General features: G+C 38.8%; 1 protein-coding gene across 3 annotated transcripts; it reads right to left on the bottom strand.

Moving 5' to 3' along the window:
* Positions 1–410: 410 nt before the first annotated feature.
* On the bottom strand, positions 411–14,556 carry tfap2a (transcription factor AP-2 alpha). Of its 3 annotated transcripts, none has more exons than XM_068030990.1 (8): positions 14,414–14,556; positions 12,423–12,497; positions 11,747–12,178; positions 9,276–9,327; positions 6,886–7,117; positions 6,057–6,175; positions 3,494–3,635; positions 411–1,734 (listed from the first exon to the last, which is right to left on the bottom strand). In XM_068030990.1, exons 1-8 carry the CDS (start codon positions 14,462–14,464, stop codon positions 1,443–1,445), a joined length of 1,395 nt encoding a protein of 464 aa, XP_067887091.1. In that variant the 5' UTR covers positions 14,465–14,556; the 3' UTR covers positions 411–1,442. The 3 variants fall into 3 exon arrangements, with proteins under 3 accessions (XP_067887091.1, XP_067887090.1, XP_067887093.1); XM_068030989.1 differs by lacking the exon at positions 14,414–14,556 and adding an exon at positions 13,097–13,244; XM_068030992.1 differs by lacking the exon at positions 12,423–12,497.
* Positions 14,557–17,103: the final 2,547 nt, after the last annotated feature.

Here is a 17,103-nt window from a genome sequence, read left to right on the forward strand (position 1 = left end):
GAAAATCTGCGAGGTTTATTTAGTGACTTGTCACATCATTAGGTACATTATTTCAGGATACTGAAGACCTTAGCAATACATCTCTCTCTCTCTTTCCTCTCTCCATCTCCACCCACCCCCTCCCCACCCCGTTTTATCATTTATTTTGATTATGACTCAATAACCTACCAGAGCGAGCCTGCTCAACTCTAACTTGAAAGTTCAAGTTTTTTTTATTATACTTGAGGGAAACAATGGGTTCAGCTGCTTATTGCAGGGGAGCAATTGTCAAGGGAGAGTTAAACCCAATTACTGCAAAGCATACTGAAGGGCTGGAGGAAAAGACTGCCAAGTAAAAATACGCCTGGGCAAAGACAGCCACTGAATAAAAAAAATCGACATAAAGCGTATCAAATATTTATTTATCTGGGTAACAAAGGGCTATGATACATCGACAGGCATGTAAACTATTGCCAACACAACTCTATATAATACAGCTAAAAACTGCTTCCAATTTGGCCAGCGGACATACAAGGTATCAGGTCGTCCCAAATGCTGTCAGTTCAACAATAAAATACTAAACCGTTCTATAGACAATATCAGTTTATTGCTCTGGTTCTTCAGTAGGGAAGGAGACATGGTGTCAGGTAATTTCTTTGTCACAACACATGGGATATTTTAAAACACAAAAAACATCGCAGATGTTTCTTTTATTTTAGTTCTTACTTTTAAATTCGGATTTCTGTGGTATAAACTAAATTCGATGCTTATATAAAACTCGTTTTTCCCCCTCTCTTGGATTTTGTTCAACTGTTTATCGGCCACAACATGCTACAGAGGGCTAGAATGTGTATCCCAGAGTTTACCCAATACCTTTCTAAATAAGTACCATAAAATCACGGAAAGAACTACTGTAGTTGATGAAGATTAAAACCCACTAACAGGAGGTAAACGATATCACCAGTTAAATAAAATAAAGGTTTAAACAGACGCACCATATTTACAATTCCCATTAAATTACACATAAATAAATATATACATACATGAACACTGTTTCCCTTATTATACGGTGAACTGCAAGTTGCAATAAATGTTCAAGTTGACCGTTACCTTAGAAGACTTTTTTCTCTACAACGATGATTATGACAGAGGAACTGTTCAAGTTTATTCACAATACTGATAAAATGTGTCCTCGTTACCTTGTTTAAATGATTGTGACTACAATCTTAACAGAGATAAACAACGGGGGTTATGTCAATCAGGATGCAGTCCGATGAAGTTTTAACTTGGTAAAAAGTTCAGAAACTTTTCGTGTCATTTCAAAAGCAGTTCAAAATTCTTCATCGCCTGCTCTGTTCGCTAAGGCTCCGGGTTCCAGGTTGAGGGAGAAACAGTCACACCTATATGACAACTTTTAATTTTTTTTTATTTATTTTTTACGAAATTGTACTTTTACTATCCCACTACTTTCTGTGCTTCTCGTCCTTGTCTCCGCTTTTACTGGGGTTTTCGCCCGTGTGGTTGTTGGGAGTATTGTTCATGTACATTTTGTCCATGGCTTTGAGTGCTTCGGTGAGATAGTTCTGCAAGGCAGTGATGGCAGCGCAGAGAGCCGGGCTCCCGAAGCCGTGTGTGATGAGACTGAAGTGAGTGAGGCAGCTCTGAATGCCAGGCTCCAAGATCGGGGCTGGCCGAGAATTCCCCAAAGGAGATCGGTCCTGAGTCAGCAAGTCTGTAAACTCTTTGCAGATTTGTCTGAAAAATTAAGACAACAAGTTGTAATGTTTAAACTACTGCATATCTCCAGAGGGAAAGATGCTTTTATTCGGCACATTTTTTCTTGAACTGTACTCAAGTAAACTTCCGGAAACGTTACTCCCTTTCCTCTCTGGTAAATATGGCACAGGTACAGAGTTAACAAGTGATTCAATATAAGATCATCTTTGAGCAGGCCCTGGATCATTTACCAATGCCTTATAAATACATTTTTGTCCTGGATAAGAATGGACAGCTCTTTCAAGAATACCTCATGGAGGAGGTTCCATCAGCTCTTTACTATAATAGCATAGAAGACACTTTTTTGATAATGCCTTTCTCTCCTGAGTGTAAGTATGACAGGTTATTGTTTTAAATGACTATAAATTAATATAAAACACATTCCCACCATTTGTAGTAATTCATCATAACGGAATAAGTTTCAGTCCAAATTCCTACTGTGTAGATGTTATCTTGAAACATCCAATTGCGCAAGAAAGCCAGCGTACAAGTTCTGTCAAGGGTTATCAACATTTTGTGCCTTTTCCCAATCTTTTTTTCAACTAAATTTCGAATTTATAATCAAAAAACAACATACTTAACATTATTCCCACGATTCCACAAAACACCCCAATACTTCAAAGCGCATCCCAGTTTAGAATGTTAGTAAGCGATTGCAATTGTGTGACAATCTCATTATTCACATAGCAATGCCCGTGCAGTCAGAACTAATCTTTGTTCCCATTGTGGGGTTCTGTTGTCTGTGTGCACCCCATGCAAAATAATGTAAACATAACAATTCGGCTCATTAAATTCAAATTGGGATATTGGAATACAGAGGGGTAATAATCAAGGATGTTCTTTACTAACACACCGTTCTTAGGAAAATCAGAGTAATGAGTAATGAGGGTGTATAATATAATCACATATAATATATCCCAGCTCCTATCAAATATATAGCTTTGTGGATAGCGCCGTCTGTGTTTCTAGTTATGTTTGGAATTCTATTACATTTGGAGTACTGAATCTATTTTGAAAGTCTTTACTCTAGAACTATGTAAAATATGTAAAACATATTTCTAGGTGTTTTGTGTTATACTTTTTGAAAGGAGGCTTATTTCAGTGGGCGTGTAACCATCGATACAAATTGTAGCACCAACCTCCCAGCGCTTATGCACCACAATGCCCTTCGGTGACATTTCAAATTCTGAATTAAAGGCTCGAAAACAACCCTGGAAATTTCCTCCAACATTTCATCGCAAATAATTTACTTTTCACACGTCTTTTCATCCAAACAGTTCGGGTACAACCCACTGCTAAATAATGTTTATTAACTGCTGGCAAAATATTGCAGCTTAAATAATTCTCTCTGATGTGTGACCTCACAAAATGACAGTGGTTTCAATCCCCTAACAGTGAAAAGCATTGGGCGCCAACTGAGGCAGCACTGCTATTGACAGTCGTAAAATTAATACTGATAGTACAAGCACACCAGGTGTGAGGGCCCTGTATGTGCTGCTATCGACCACTGTTTTACATTTTGCAGTTAAACTTTTACCATCGATCACATATTTCTAAGCACTTGTAAGAATCCAAATGGCCAGTGTTAGAATAAGAATATTCACGTTGTCCAACTTTGTCCTTGCACCATCAGAACCCGAGCAGTTCCCGCACCCCACGTGCCAGCAATTAATAGCAGAGCAGAATACAGATGAGAACAGAGCTCAATTGAAGTTTTCATTCAAAAGAGAGGACTCACTTTGTTGCGAGTAGCATGTTTTTGCGTGTCACTTGTTCACCGGGATCGGAGTGTTGCCGGTTGACGTACTCAGCTATTGCTTTGGCTGGGAATTCTGTTTCGCAAACGTAACCAAAATCTCGGGCAAGGTGTACAGCTTCACCTGGACAGAGCAATGAAGGACATGTGCAAAATGTAGGTATGCATAACGTTTGACATGCAAATTTTTAAAAACGCATTTGTTTTGATTCTGTTAAACCGATTTAACAAGCAAACCTATGCCAGGAACCGTTCTGAAAATATTTAATAGAATTGTTTGACATGTTACATTTAAGTGGATCAAAACCATTTTATAGCCATATAAAAGATGGCTGCCTTTTTACATGCCTTATTGAAATGTGATTGCAGCTATATGTTAAGTCGATTAAATTTAATGATATGACGGAGATAAGGGAGGTAGTATGTCATATTGTTTGCGGGTTTGTTTAAAATGAACACTTTACACTTGGTACTGTGAAGCATCAAAAAATGATAGTGTCTCTTTAAATATTTAGCTCGTATTACATGATAACTAACATCCGCAAGCTGCACTCCGGGTTTCTTTCAGCATCATAATGGAAGAAATAGTTCAAAAGTATCCTGCTGGAACCCTCATACTTCCATTTGTCACAAACTAAATATTTGAAGCATGCAATAAAAAAAAACTCGGAAAGCTTCAGTGAGTCATTTAACGACATTACGAGGAGTTAAGTAGTGAACTGGATAGAATATCAAATAAATTGACAATATCTCTTTTGTCGTCATGTATTCAGTACCAGTGCAAACCACGTCTATACAACATCCTCTTGCACTTAAGCCTGTGTTCCGTAAACCCCAATGCAACTAAACAACAAAGCATGTTGTAGTAATACAGTGCAGCAATGGCCGTTTGCAATCTTTCACATGTTGGCTCATAAACATTATAAGGAAACATTATATCGGAATGGTTCTCAAGACCCAGACTGGCTTTGGACAGCAATTTGTAAAAGGCTGAGTTGTGTGGATATGCTTGAACTTCTGCTGATTGTAAAAAAAAAAGAACTATTTGAATATCAACTGCAGCGACCAGTTAAAGAAGATACAAACATCATTGACAACAAAACACGTTACTTAAAGAAACATGATTCAAACCAAGTGCTCGTGCAGTTCAATACAGTGCACCATAAAGAATAGGCATTGGAAACGATTCACAATTTTTTTTTATCATTACAATTAGCTGGTCAATATAATGTTAAAATAATACACTGTTTCGCAGACTATAAGTATTGTATATTTAAACACTTTGAAAAAGAAACAATCCTTGCCAGCAGCATATATATATATATATATATATATATGTGGCTTTTGAACAGCTAAAATACATCATTCTCTAGAACCCTTTCTTTTTGTTGATTTCAAAGCCTTTGGTTTTAATTTCCTGAACCAGTTGGGTTTTACTGCAGGGCTTCCTGCCATTAGCCAGCTCCGGAAGGACGCATGCGCCAATTAGTGCTTCAAAGGCACAGTCCAGTAACTCGTTTCCATAAAATGGAACAGATCATAAACAATAACAACAGGACACAGTCCAACAGCCTGCCCCTTAGAAATCCAACTGGTCACACATTTATCAGCAAACCATCTACGCGTGAATCCACTCCTGGCTAATAATAACCCAGAACCATAATCAGATTAATGTAATGATTTTCTTTAAGAACCTTTCTCCACAAGACCCTGACACACTGGACCGTTCTCAACACAGTTCTGGCGGCACTACAACCGAGACTCTACACACAATGAGCATCAGTTACAAACAGACACAACAATGTATTCCACTCTGGCTAGTTTTAAAGCACCCAGCGAAAAACTGAAATGAGTCAGTTCTATTTTTTTCTATTCTCTAATCAAATAACTTAATGTATTCGGATAATTCGTTGATTAACACGTTGTAAAATTAGGTAAATGAAGATTCCCCTGCGCTGAACTTCCTGTGATGCCTGCATTGCACTATTTTTTCCACTCAACAATCCTGAAAACAGTCTTTAATTGATGAACAAAACTGTGGCTTTGGGTTTCTCATTAGTTCCCCATTCACTGCAAGATTTTTCAGTCATCAGTAGGCAAATACATAACTCAATTCGTCCAACTCTACCACACTCCCCCCCACCACCCCTCCCCCCAAAAATAGTGATTAACAACCTTCCTACATTGTCCACAACGTACAGCACATCCTCTGGCTATATCTGATCATGCCAGGTTATGTATATAATGTATATATTCACTTCCAGCCATCTAATAACCTTGCCGAATGCTTACTGCATACACTCGGAGCCAACCATCACAATGTCCAATGCTACAGCAGTCAGCGCTTCGTTGCTTGTTTACTTCTGTCACCACATTGAAGGGTTAACACGAGGCAACGACTGTTGAATGCTGGTGTGGGTTACATAAGGGCACGTGGCTTCACAAAAACACAATTTCCCGCCCTTATACAGTACTGGAAGCATCCCATGATTATTAGTGCCCCTCTATTTTTATATATGAGAAGAATGCAATAAAGTTTACTGACCTTCAACAAGTGAGGTTAACAGCGTCACATTAGCAGCTTTGCGTCTACCTGCGGGTAAATTTAATCCAATTTTGTCTAATTTTTCTCTTAGAGACCTTCCTCCATTTTTAGATTTCGCCCTATTAAAAAAGGGGGGAGTTCATCGTTAAATTAAAAGTATGCACACATCCCGTAACACGCGTTTTTCTCACGTTAAACAATTCTGAAGTGTTGAGATTTCCAATGTGAAAAAAAAAAGAAAAATGCTTATTTTGAGATTACGAAGCAATTTCAAACGGAGTTGTGGTCTCGCTATGGAGCAAAAGTTACTTTTCTTTCTAATGCAATCCTTCAGTAATCGAAAACAACTCCTTTTAAATGAATTTAACAGTTTTGCCCACTCGCAGTTTCATCTTGTGCCATCAAAACTGTGCGAACTAAAGAAAAATGTCCGATGAAAGGCTGTCCAATAAATATTTTACTTCAAATTGTGAAGAATAAAGTTGTTTTTATAAATATATTGCCTTTAATTATTACAGTATTCACTCTCTTTTTCGATCTATTGGTGTAGACTTTTGATCAATTCAATGAAACATTTGTGTATCGAACTAGAAATAGGCAATCTGGAAGTGTTAACAACACCGTCTAAAATATGATAATTGCCCTTTAAGGGTTATATTGGGAACAAAAACAATTAGCAAACAGCGAAAATAAATAATGGTAACATTACTGAAATAATATAACAGTCAGATGTGTTGCAAAAAGGAATTTTCACTGATGTGTGTACTGCCCTCTGTTTCTATGAAGCCGAGCTGAGTGGGAGACTACCCAATGCACTAGTAGCCCTCACCTCCTAAGCACTCCTCCCAGCAACGAGGCGTTGAGACACTCGGGCGGAGACAGGCGTCTCTGCACTTCCGCCACCGTCACCTTGTACTTTGATGTTGAACTGAGGAGGGAGAGGCGACCCGGAACTGAACAGAACACCTCGTTCGGGTTCGCAACCCCGCCAAAGAGCCCTTCCTTATTGAGTGAGATGGAGGTGACAGCTCCACTGTGAGACTTAGATAGGGACATGGGACCTGAAACAGAACCATCAGACAAATCAATAGTCATCCCCTGAAGAGCACACCTCTGCCATCTCCATAATCTAACTTTACAGCTCTCTGCAGCTGTGGTCCCCACTCACCCAACAACTCCAACGTCTGCACAATAAAAAAAATTCAATTGGACCGATTCGGATTAGATTTTATGAAAGAGTCGATAATAAAGCAGGGCCTTTGTCACATTATTGGGATATATTGTCATCATAAGCAGTATTCGCTGCGCACACTGATGCAAGCTGTCCTCTACACTGAATTGGACTTTAGAGCGTGCATTTTAAAACTAAAATAAAATGAAATCTGATCATTTGAGCAAAATATAACACATTCAGATGAAATTGCAGCGTACAACGTCTTTATTATAAATACGCTCTTTCCAAAGTTATGTTGTTTACTGTGTATGTTACTGCCAGGGCCAATTTGAAACGATATGTCCGTTAATATCATAGTAAAGTCATTTCCATTGTGTAATAGAAAATGTCCCTGTGATTCAATACAACACAAATAGATGCCTTATGTTGCAAGTCAAGAGTAAACACATATTCTAATCTATTCCCGGTACCCTTTGAAACCCCTAGCATTGCTTTGTATTCTGCTTCATTTATTTTTGTACTTAAAGTTATTTGTTCACGCGAAATTTATTTCAATGCATTTATTTTGCAATCGCACAAATATCACAATAACAGGATGGGCTAGTTGATATTATTTTGTTTTATGCTCATGCTAATTCGATTCCGTTGCATTCTGCATCTGCCCCCTTGTATCCTACAGCACTCAACACAGGAGTAAAATAGTCATTGCTTATGCCCACAAAACGGACGCACACATACCGGAACACCAACATGTCAAATCCTAGACTCAATTTTTCAGTTCATTGCAACAACAGCAAAAAAAAAATCGCCGGTGTGATTCACAGGAAATTAAAGCAGGCGTTTTCGCGAAATAACCTTCATTTTGTTCTAACTTGTTCAGATTAAAAAGAGCGCATTTAAGCTTAAAATGAACAATTAGGTAACGCCGATCGTCAGTGCAGAATTAGACCCAAACACTGCAACAAATCCACTAACTAGCTAAATTTCCCCTTAATTCCAGAGAATCACCCAGTGGTGCTATGTGTATTTATCAACCTTTCATATTATTGACTGACCGTCTAAAATCTAGGTTCGAGATTTTGTTTCTATAAATATTACCATGGACATGTTTCCCCACAAAAAGCCATCTTTGCAGTGTAATTAAGTGCACTGCCTTGGCTTTCTCTTTATGCCACTGGAAATCTACTCTGGATCTTGAAGACGTCGAGCTTCTAGTTCCGGATAGATCACTTGTGACATTAATAGCTCTGGGGAGGCTAATAGAGACAATAGGAGTTAAACGAACTCTTGAGATTACTAATAAAAGAGCCAATTATCATGTCGACGTGGAAAGAGCATCTCTTAAGATTTATCCCTTGCACATGTAATTTGACGTGACAAAACCTGGAGAAGCAGAAAGATGAAACTTAAACCATTTAATCGTATGCTGCAGTTTTACGAATTAGTGTGCATATATATATATAATATATAGTGGGTATACACATTAATTCAATATATATATAATCAAAATCAAAACAATCCTGTAGCAACTTCACAATAAGCAACTTAGCAATGGAAGCAGGCAGATCTTTAGGGTGGCTAAGTTAAGAATGCATATTTCCCAACCAAAGCTCCATAGAAATAAATATACGTCTAAATGCACATGACTAACCAGACCCTCAAAAGCATGTAACGCCAATCGACAGTATAATTGCTTCTGCAAGTTCAGGCATTTGGTTTGATTTATATGCTCCCTAATTCCTTAGCTCATTAAAGCAGCACAACTGTAAGGAATTCTTTAAATCCACACCAACGTTCAGAGTCTGAGATGTACAGACAAGAGATTTTGTGTGAGTTCCCTCATGGACCACCCCCCCCCCCCCAAAAAAAAACACAACTAGGGTACTATCCTGCAAACCATCATGGCTGTTTGTTAATTGTCTTCAGTCCCTTAGTTTGACATTAGATGTTGCGCGCAATAAACTGGAGTAAAGCAACCAAGATTCGCTGGCCTGTGTACCGCCTGTAGAAACATGTTGGATGAGAAGATAAAAAAAGGAACTTGCCTTTCTTAATGACGGTATGGTCCTGGATGTTAATACCTTGGTCATCAACATGCTGAAACGAAATTTAAAAAAAGAATACTACCGTAAACTTATGGAAGTAAAGACTGTAGGCAATGTTTAGCATGGCAGGAACTGCGTGAAACTGAGCCATGACAGAAGTTGTAACAATCCACCCAGAGCCTGGGCTGTTCTCCTGAACAAAAATGATAATACAGTGCGATAACAGAATGGTAATTCCTGGTCTTGGTTCAGCATTTGCATAAGGCGGAACACGGTTTTTTTTGTCAATTTTCGTTACAGTAAATGGTTTTGCGTGATTGAACTGAAGTTGTGGGGGTTGTTTATTTGATAATTTCTCTATGAAAAGTAAAATCTGTGCATGTGTGTGTTAAAGGGGTGGTATATCATTCTGATGACCATCCCTTTGCAGGTTCCTTTCGGAAATACATTTTTGGTCCTCAGCGTTTGCTCGTTATTGAGTGAGAGCAAGTCTGTTCATTCCAAGCCCGATATGCAATACAGCGTCGGAATATGTTCACCAATTCGACACGAATTCTATTGAGACTGAGCGATTGGCAATCACTGCAGAACAGCCAGTTCATTTACAAATAACACTCACTTCCAAATCGCCGCTGCAATGTCAACGACCCATCGAACATTATTCATTCAGCTTTGATTTTTTTTCTTTATTATTTATGATATACTCTCCATCTATAATCAACACTAGTTTGCCAGTACATTATTGGTAGATTCTCCATGATCCTTTCTTCTCAAAATGTGGTTCAACCATTCACGCGCAACTTGCCCCAAGTGATTTTTGATTTTAAGTCGATCTAGTTTTGAATCAGCTGTTTAAATTAATGTTGGCACTGCGTCCACATCATGCATTGAACACGATCAAGAACGTGACTGAATCTATCGAGGTTTTGATTTTTTTGACTAAGAGCCGTTTTGTATAAAAGGTTTATAACCTGAAGACTATATAGTTTAAAAGTGATGTAAAATAATATCCCCTCCCCCCCCCCCCCCCCCATAATCGTGACTAAAGGCGCTAAACATCCGTTTTACTCCCAACAGCACAAAGATGTACAAAATTGGCACCACTTTGACAATCTGAACAATTGACAGCAGAGTGTTAAAGAGACTTCATAATAACAATTACATTCCAAAGCCAGATCGGCAGGTTCCCCCACATTACTGAAACACAAACACTGAACAAATACTTCACGAAGGTAGGGACTTTTTAATTCCGATATCACACAAACACAGTCGCACCAAAATAAGCTGAACCATTTAGACTTTTTTCTCTCTCTCTTCTTTTCTCTGTAACACCTTTTTTGTCAGCAGATTATGCCTTTGTTGTTAAATATTCTCCTGGAGTAGTGGAGACGCATATCATACAGTTAAGGCTGTATTTGTAAGCTTGTTTATAGCAGATTTTTTTTGTGTGTGTTAAAGAGCCAGTCACATTTAAGTAAAGTATAGCCGCAGGTATTAAGTGGAATGTTGAACAGCTTTCAATCGCTCTAAGCATTCATAATGAGTATTTGTTAGGAAATGAATGCATGACGGTTCCTTGCTTATGAATATTTTACGAGAGCTTTAAATCGGCATTTTTTTACGAAATTAAAAGAAGTGCTTCGAGAAAAAAAAAAGCATAGCCTTAAATTCAGCTACCAAGAGGGCGGCTGGCTTTCATTCTGCGTTGATATGTATCCTTTGTTTGCAAGATAATATCGCACTAATAATTATTCAAGTTATTGCTGAAGGAAGGAGTTCAAATTATAATATAATTTAAAAATACAATTCACCTCTACGCTGAAAAATGGACAATTTAACACAATGCAAGCACATGTCTTTTGTATTTTTGCAACCTCGGAACTGTAATTCCACAATGACCAACTGGCATTGAAACCAGCTCTTAGTAACTCGGCACAGCTAATAAACCATCTTTTTCTCTGGGAGAAAAATTAAGGTATTCTCAGAATTATTTAAAATTATGATTATTTAAAAAATAGTAATAATTCCCGTTTCTGAAGCACTCAAGAAAGTACAGATTGAAATGAATCTGCTCTGCCAAATTGAAATATTGAATAAAACACACCGTGCAATTCACTATACCCTATTGCTAGCTAATCGTTTACACAAATGTGAAGAACTAACATAGCTAGAAGAATGTTAAATTTAATTCATTGAAGAACATAAAATAACCATGCAGAAAAGGAATCTGATCAAAGCACTAAAACGTATGCTAGCTTTAAAAAACAACTAATGTATTTTAGGCTTGTGGTGCCTGCCAATAAAAAACGATACATGGACCTCACATATATGCCTGCTTGTCGTTTTTATTTTTTAAATCTTAAGTAGATTTTGAGCATGAAAAAAGTCTCCTCTGATTTGAAAACAGTTCGTTAAAGAGCAAAAAGCAATCAACATAAAAAAAAATTCCAAAGGGGTTGCATTGTGCCTACCTGGACATCCTCGATGGCGTGTGCGATGCTGTGGATGGGCAATGAATCCCCAAGGCCGGATTCGAGGCCGTGGGTGCTGTGGAGCAGGACCTCGGGCCGCCGGTACTCCCTCCGCGGGTCCAGGCCGGCGAGTTGTGGCAGACCGCGGGGTTGGTGCAGGATCCCCGCTTCCTGGTTCTGTCTCTGAGGCCAGGTCGGGTGCTGCGGCTGCGGTTGCGGGTGCAGCGAGTTCAGCGAGTAGGGGTCGTTCACATGGGAATAGGGGTCCTGCGACTGCGGGTAGATGGGCTGGTACGGAGGAGGGAAATAGGGTGGCTGGAAGTCCGTGTTAGGGGTGTGAGATAACGGCGGGGCGGTCGGATATGGAGACTGGCTGACTGTCCCTAACTGGGGCAACCGTGGAGTCCCATTACTCGTCCCATCGTGCCGATCCTGCAAGGAAATCAGACATTAAAGTTGCATTAAAAATCCAACCATCGCTGACATTACATTTTCGTTGTGGTGGCATGATCGGAATCATAAGTTTTAAAGGCAACGACAGTAAATGTAAAGCATCACAAGGGGAGAATTCAGCAAAAAAAATATTATCCTCATAGGAGGTATGCTAAGGTTGCAAAACCGAAAGTGCTACCACTTGGGCTTGGTTTAAATCTAGTGCCATCTCACTGAAACTCACCATCGCCGAGAAACTGTGCACTAACATCTGCGGACAGTCTGATCTGAGTTCGTCAGGGGGAAAAAATAGAGAGACCTAGAGTGGAAAATTGGAAAAAAACAGTCCAGTACTATACAACTACAACACGATCACAACGCCGGGGAGTCACATGCAGGAGCAAGGCAGCAGAATCCATCAGAACTTGAAAAAAATCTTCATCGGGAACAACACACACACAAAAAAATATCAGAATTGTGTCTAGTTTCAGGGCGTCACGTCGATAGATTTTTCAAACTTTTTTTTCTCTCTCCTCCTCTAACGGCGAGCCGCGGCTTCAACTCAGCACATAATAGCAGATATTCATGACTATTAATATTACACGAATACTTAATAAGGGGAGAATGGTCGGAAATCGAGCGTGAAGCGAGGAAGCAACTAAAGGCTGTGTCTGTTATAAATGACGTCCATTGAATCAGTGTATCTAATCAGAGAGAGAGAGAGAAAAGAGGGGAACACACTGCTGGGTTTGACGAATCACAGGGAAGAGGAGAACATTTTCAAGTGATCGAGGGCATGCGAAAGTAAGAGAGAGGGAGACAGAGGGGAAGGGAAGAAGGGATGGAGAGAGACAGAGGGAGAGAGAGAGAAAGGAATGGGAGAAAGAAAGAGAGAGTGATTCGGGAAGGAATTTGCACCTCGTTATCATGTGAAAATCCAGAAAATGCCAAAGGCATGTCGGCGGCCACTCGTTTCCTGGCTGGGGAGAGATTACTTGGGCTTTCAGCTCTCTTCCTTTTCAGATCTTTTGCCGGAGATGTGTGCTGCCCTGATCCTGGCTCACTAGTAGTCTGATCCATCGTGCAATGGGTTAAAAGTTAAGAAACAGAGGGAGCGACAGAGACACTATGGAGTCTCCAAAGCCCTCATTCGTTTTCACGCACTTTTACGCAAGCTGCTCCCTACTGAGATCCTAAAAAACAGCACTTTTGTCTAAACTCAGCTCGAAGCCAGATTCAAATAAACGGATTTCAGGGTTGATCGTTAACTTTCTCCGCCGGATGATCGCGCCGATCCTTCATACTTTTCTCTGCTTTCCTTTCTTTTTTCTTAAAAAAAAAAGCTAAGTTCCAGGATAAAGTGAAACTAAAGGGCTGCTCAGTGTAACCCGTGGTGCGAGCTGTCTTCTAGTCTGCTGTACAAACCCGTTTGACTGGCTGTACAACTCCAAAACAACTCCCCAAATATTACCTAGCAAACTCTGCAGATCAACTTTCTCAAACCAGGCACAGCCACGGCCTTTAGCTGTAACCATCTAATGTCTGCTACCATTTCCACATAAGTTACACAATCGTTTAATCATAACGGCGACACAATTTTGTGCAGATTTCAGTGTTTCAGTTGGCGTTGGGGGTTGGTGGTGATATTGGAGAGGGAACGTTTATTAACAAATGCAGGCATATAAATTTTAGATTATGAGAAACCATTAAAATTTACTATAAAAAATGCGCTTCTTTTGGTTGCGGGATTAAACTTTTACTTTGTCACTGTTTTATGACAATAGTACAGGAAACTTAACATTTTGCAACATTTTTTTGTCTTCATAAACATCGCCAGTATATGGCTGTTTTTTAAGATTTAAAAAAAATCTATGATGAAAATTTGTAGCCAGGTTTATCAAATAGATAACATTTCTGATTTTGAACCGAATGGACATTATTTCTTAAAGCTCGTTTCCTGTATTGTTTACAAGCGTGAGCTACTGGCACACAATAGAGACTTAAGTACAAATTCTGCAATCGGCGTTTGCATTATTTTGCAATATTATTAAGCCGAATGCCCGGAGACTTCAATTTTTAATCGTACTGCATTTTCTCTACAATGTATATTTGCTTAATGCTTCCAAAAACTTTGCAATATCCGGTTTAAATGAGATGTGATGCGCAGATGTCTTTCACTCGACGGGGCATTGAAAACTGCATTCTAATTGTTTAAGCTAATATGAAATTGCTTACCTCACACTCCTCATATTTGATATTGTCCGCTAATTTCCACAGCATTCTCATGGATTGGTGTAAAAGTGGTTGACTGGATGTCTCAGAGAGCGGGCAGTCCTGTACAGAGAGTGTGTGTTGGTTTAGCGCTCTGTATGTGCTCTGAGATCTCCCTCTAATGGTCGATCGAGTTCTCCTCTCAGCTCTTTAGTAACTCGCTAATAACAGCCCAATTAGCATATGAACGCCAGCCAAACACTCATTCAACCACATTACTGCTCCAATGGACACAGGTAGAGAGCTTGCCCTGCCGGCTGGCAATGGACGTCAACATAAATGCATTGGAGCTGGACAGCAACTTATAAAATGCACATGGAGCCAATTGTTATACTGAATTGGAGCCCCAAATAGTTAAATTATTCCTTACCTTCCATTGTACCTATGCACAGAATACGAGTATAATATTTTATTTCCTTAGTTAACTCTTTTCCCAGCAGATATAATGATGTTTTCCCTTCATTATGCCTTCCCAGGAGGGTAATAATCTTATTGAAAGACGGAGCTCAATTGTTTAAAGTACTGTACTTTACATTTTAATAAGGCCAAGTGCACTTCAAATTTTGACTATGTTAAGTGGCAATAATAAATATATAATACGCATATTTTCAAACAGCTATTAATTTCATATTCCTCTGTGCATCAAGCACCCAACCTCCTTTCATGTGGTCCTCTACTCACTAATGGGTTTCACGTTAACCCGTTTCACAATGGATGTAGTTAAATAGATTCCGAACTGATAGGGATTTCAATACTTTTTGCTCATGTTTTTAAAGCATCTCCCCAGGAGAATTCGGGGTAAAGAAAAGGCAGTTTTATCATTATTTTGCAATTGATTTCCAGGAGACATTTAAGCTCATTAGAGTGGCAAAATTCAGCAGTGCTAAAATGCATAATTAATCAGGTTCTTTTGGTATTAGTGTTTAGATTCTTTCGGTGATTGTGTCTTCTATCGTGTCACTGTGAAATAGTAGGTTTGCTAAGGAGAACTTCTTTCGGAATTCACCTCTCTTTGATATTTCCAGGCTTTAAATAACAAGCGTGTAAAGTGTTGGTTTGCTGCCATTGAGGTGGAAATCATGTTTGTTATGTAGCTATTCAATCCATGCATAAACAGTGACTTAAAAGCAAACTATTTCGACCTAGCGCCGTCTTGCAAACCGTTTCACTATGTTTTACATAAAGGTTATTATCATAATAAATAGCTAATTGACTTTGAATTATGAATTGAGACAGAAGGTTATGCGCGGTCTTTCATCCAAGGTGACAAAGTGTGTAAGGGTAACTATCAACCCAGGTAATCTGTGTGACCAGGTCTAGGCGTCGTCCTTAGCCTTCATTACCATTTTTGGTGGAGCTCGAGGACAAAGATGTCATCAGAACCTATTGTCTTTAATTAGAGGACCCAAGATATCAGCCGGTTCAGAACACCTCGCTCAGAAAGGCCAAATCCTTTGAAACTTGATGTAAAATAATTTCGTTCGCGACAGTCACAGTGAGCATTACGTCTAAAAGGTGAAAATCTTTTGCTTATACCTGTATTTTTTTTATCCGTCTGTATAGCTATATAAAAAGAAACACATACACATTTAATGTATGTTTATTTTCTAACAGTTTGTGTTCTCCTGGGGAGGTGGGGGGGGGGGGGGGGGGTCTTGCAAACAGTACAGCAGCATTTTTAGTTTTTTAAAAAAAGATGATTGATTTTTCTCCACTTGCTCACTTTCAACTGTTAAGTGTTTATTCATAACAAGCTGTTTGCATGAATTTGATTTGACCTTTTCAGATTAACAGTTTGAGGAAACAACCCCTCAAAATGTAACGCTATGAATTAAAACAGATATCGAGTTTTATATCGATGATTGATTTAAAGCAATGAACTTACAGCTTTTCTATTCTACCTTTGTGCAAACGCCTATTAATTTAAAGAGTAGGTATTTGCTAGGCCTACGCTATATTTCTCAAATAATATTACATTGACCTTCTCTAAATTACTGCAATGTCATAGTTTCTTATAAAAGTCATTTACATTTTATTGCCATCATTCCTCTACTGCCAGACTCGTTGTGGAGTATATGCAAGTAGTGAGTTTGTTTGAGAATAATATATAAAGTTAACCTCTAATTGACTGCAACACCAAAATGCAATAAATAATTAAAATGTGTGTTACTGTGAAGTGGAAACTATTGCTGACAGAACAGCTTTGCAATACTCTTTTCACTTCTCGTTTTTGTAAAGCAATTTTTGAGTAACCTAAACCTGTGAAATTTATTCGAACCCCTCCCCCTCTCCCTCCCCAATTTGCACTTCTTTTAATTAAGTGTAATTCTATACACATGTAGCCATAGCGAGGTTCATCTCGTTTTAAAAAATCCAGCGTTTTTCTGGGGAGCGGGAAATATTCACATCTGTTTATTTGGTGGGCAGATTTTGTTGTACCGAATTAAAATAAATACAATAATCCCCTTTAAATTGTGCGAAGGTGGTGAAACGCCATTACATTCAATGACATCTTCTCCTTACTAATTTATAAAATTACACACCAGATCTGCCTTTTCAGAATAGGGCAAAAATAACTTTCCAGAGCACCTGTTGCAGTTTACATTGACTATTAAATCGAAGTGGAAGTATGTGAAATATATGTATGTCAACAT

The sequence above is a fragment of the Heterodontus francisci genome, chromosome 5 (genome assembly GCF_036365525.1).
Source record: "Heterodontus francisci isolate sHetFra1 chromosome 5, sHetFra1.hap1, whole genome shotgun sequence".
Taxonomy (NCBI): Eukaryota; Metazoa; Chordata; class Chondrichthyes; order Heterodontiformes; family Heterodontidae; genus Heterodontus; species Heterodontus francisci.

Coding starts and splice junctions, on each gene's coding strand:
- tfap2a (XM_068030990.1), bottom strand. CDS start 14,464: ATGAGAATGCTGTGGAAATTAGCGGACAATATCAAATATGAGGAGTGT. Junction 12,498..14,413: donor TCAAATATGAGGAGTGTGAG/GTAAGCAATTTC, acceptor TTTCCACTCTAG/GTCTCTCTATTTTTTCCCCC. Junction 1,735..3,493: donor AACATGCTACTCGCAACAAA/GTGAGTCCTCTC, acceptor TTAATTTTTCAG/ACAAATCTGCAAAGAGTTTA.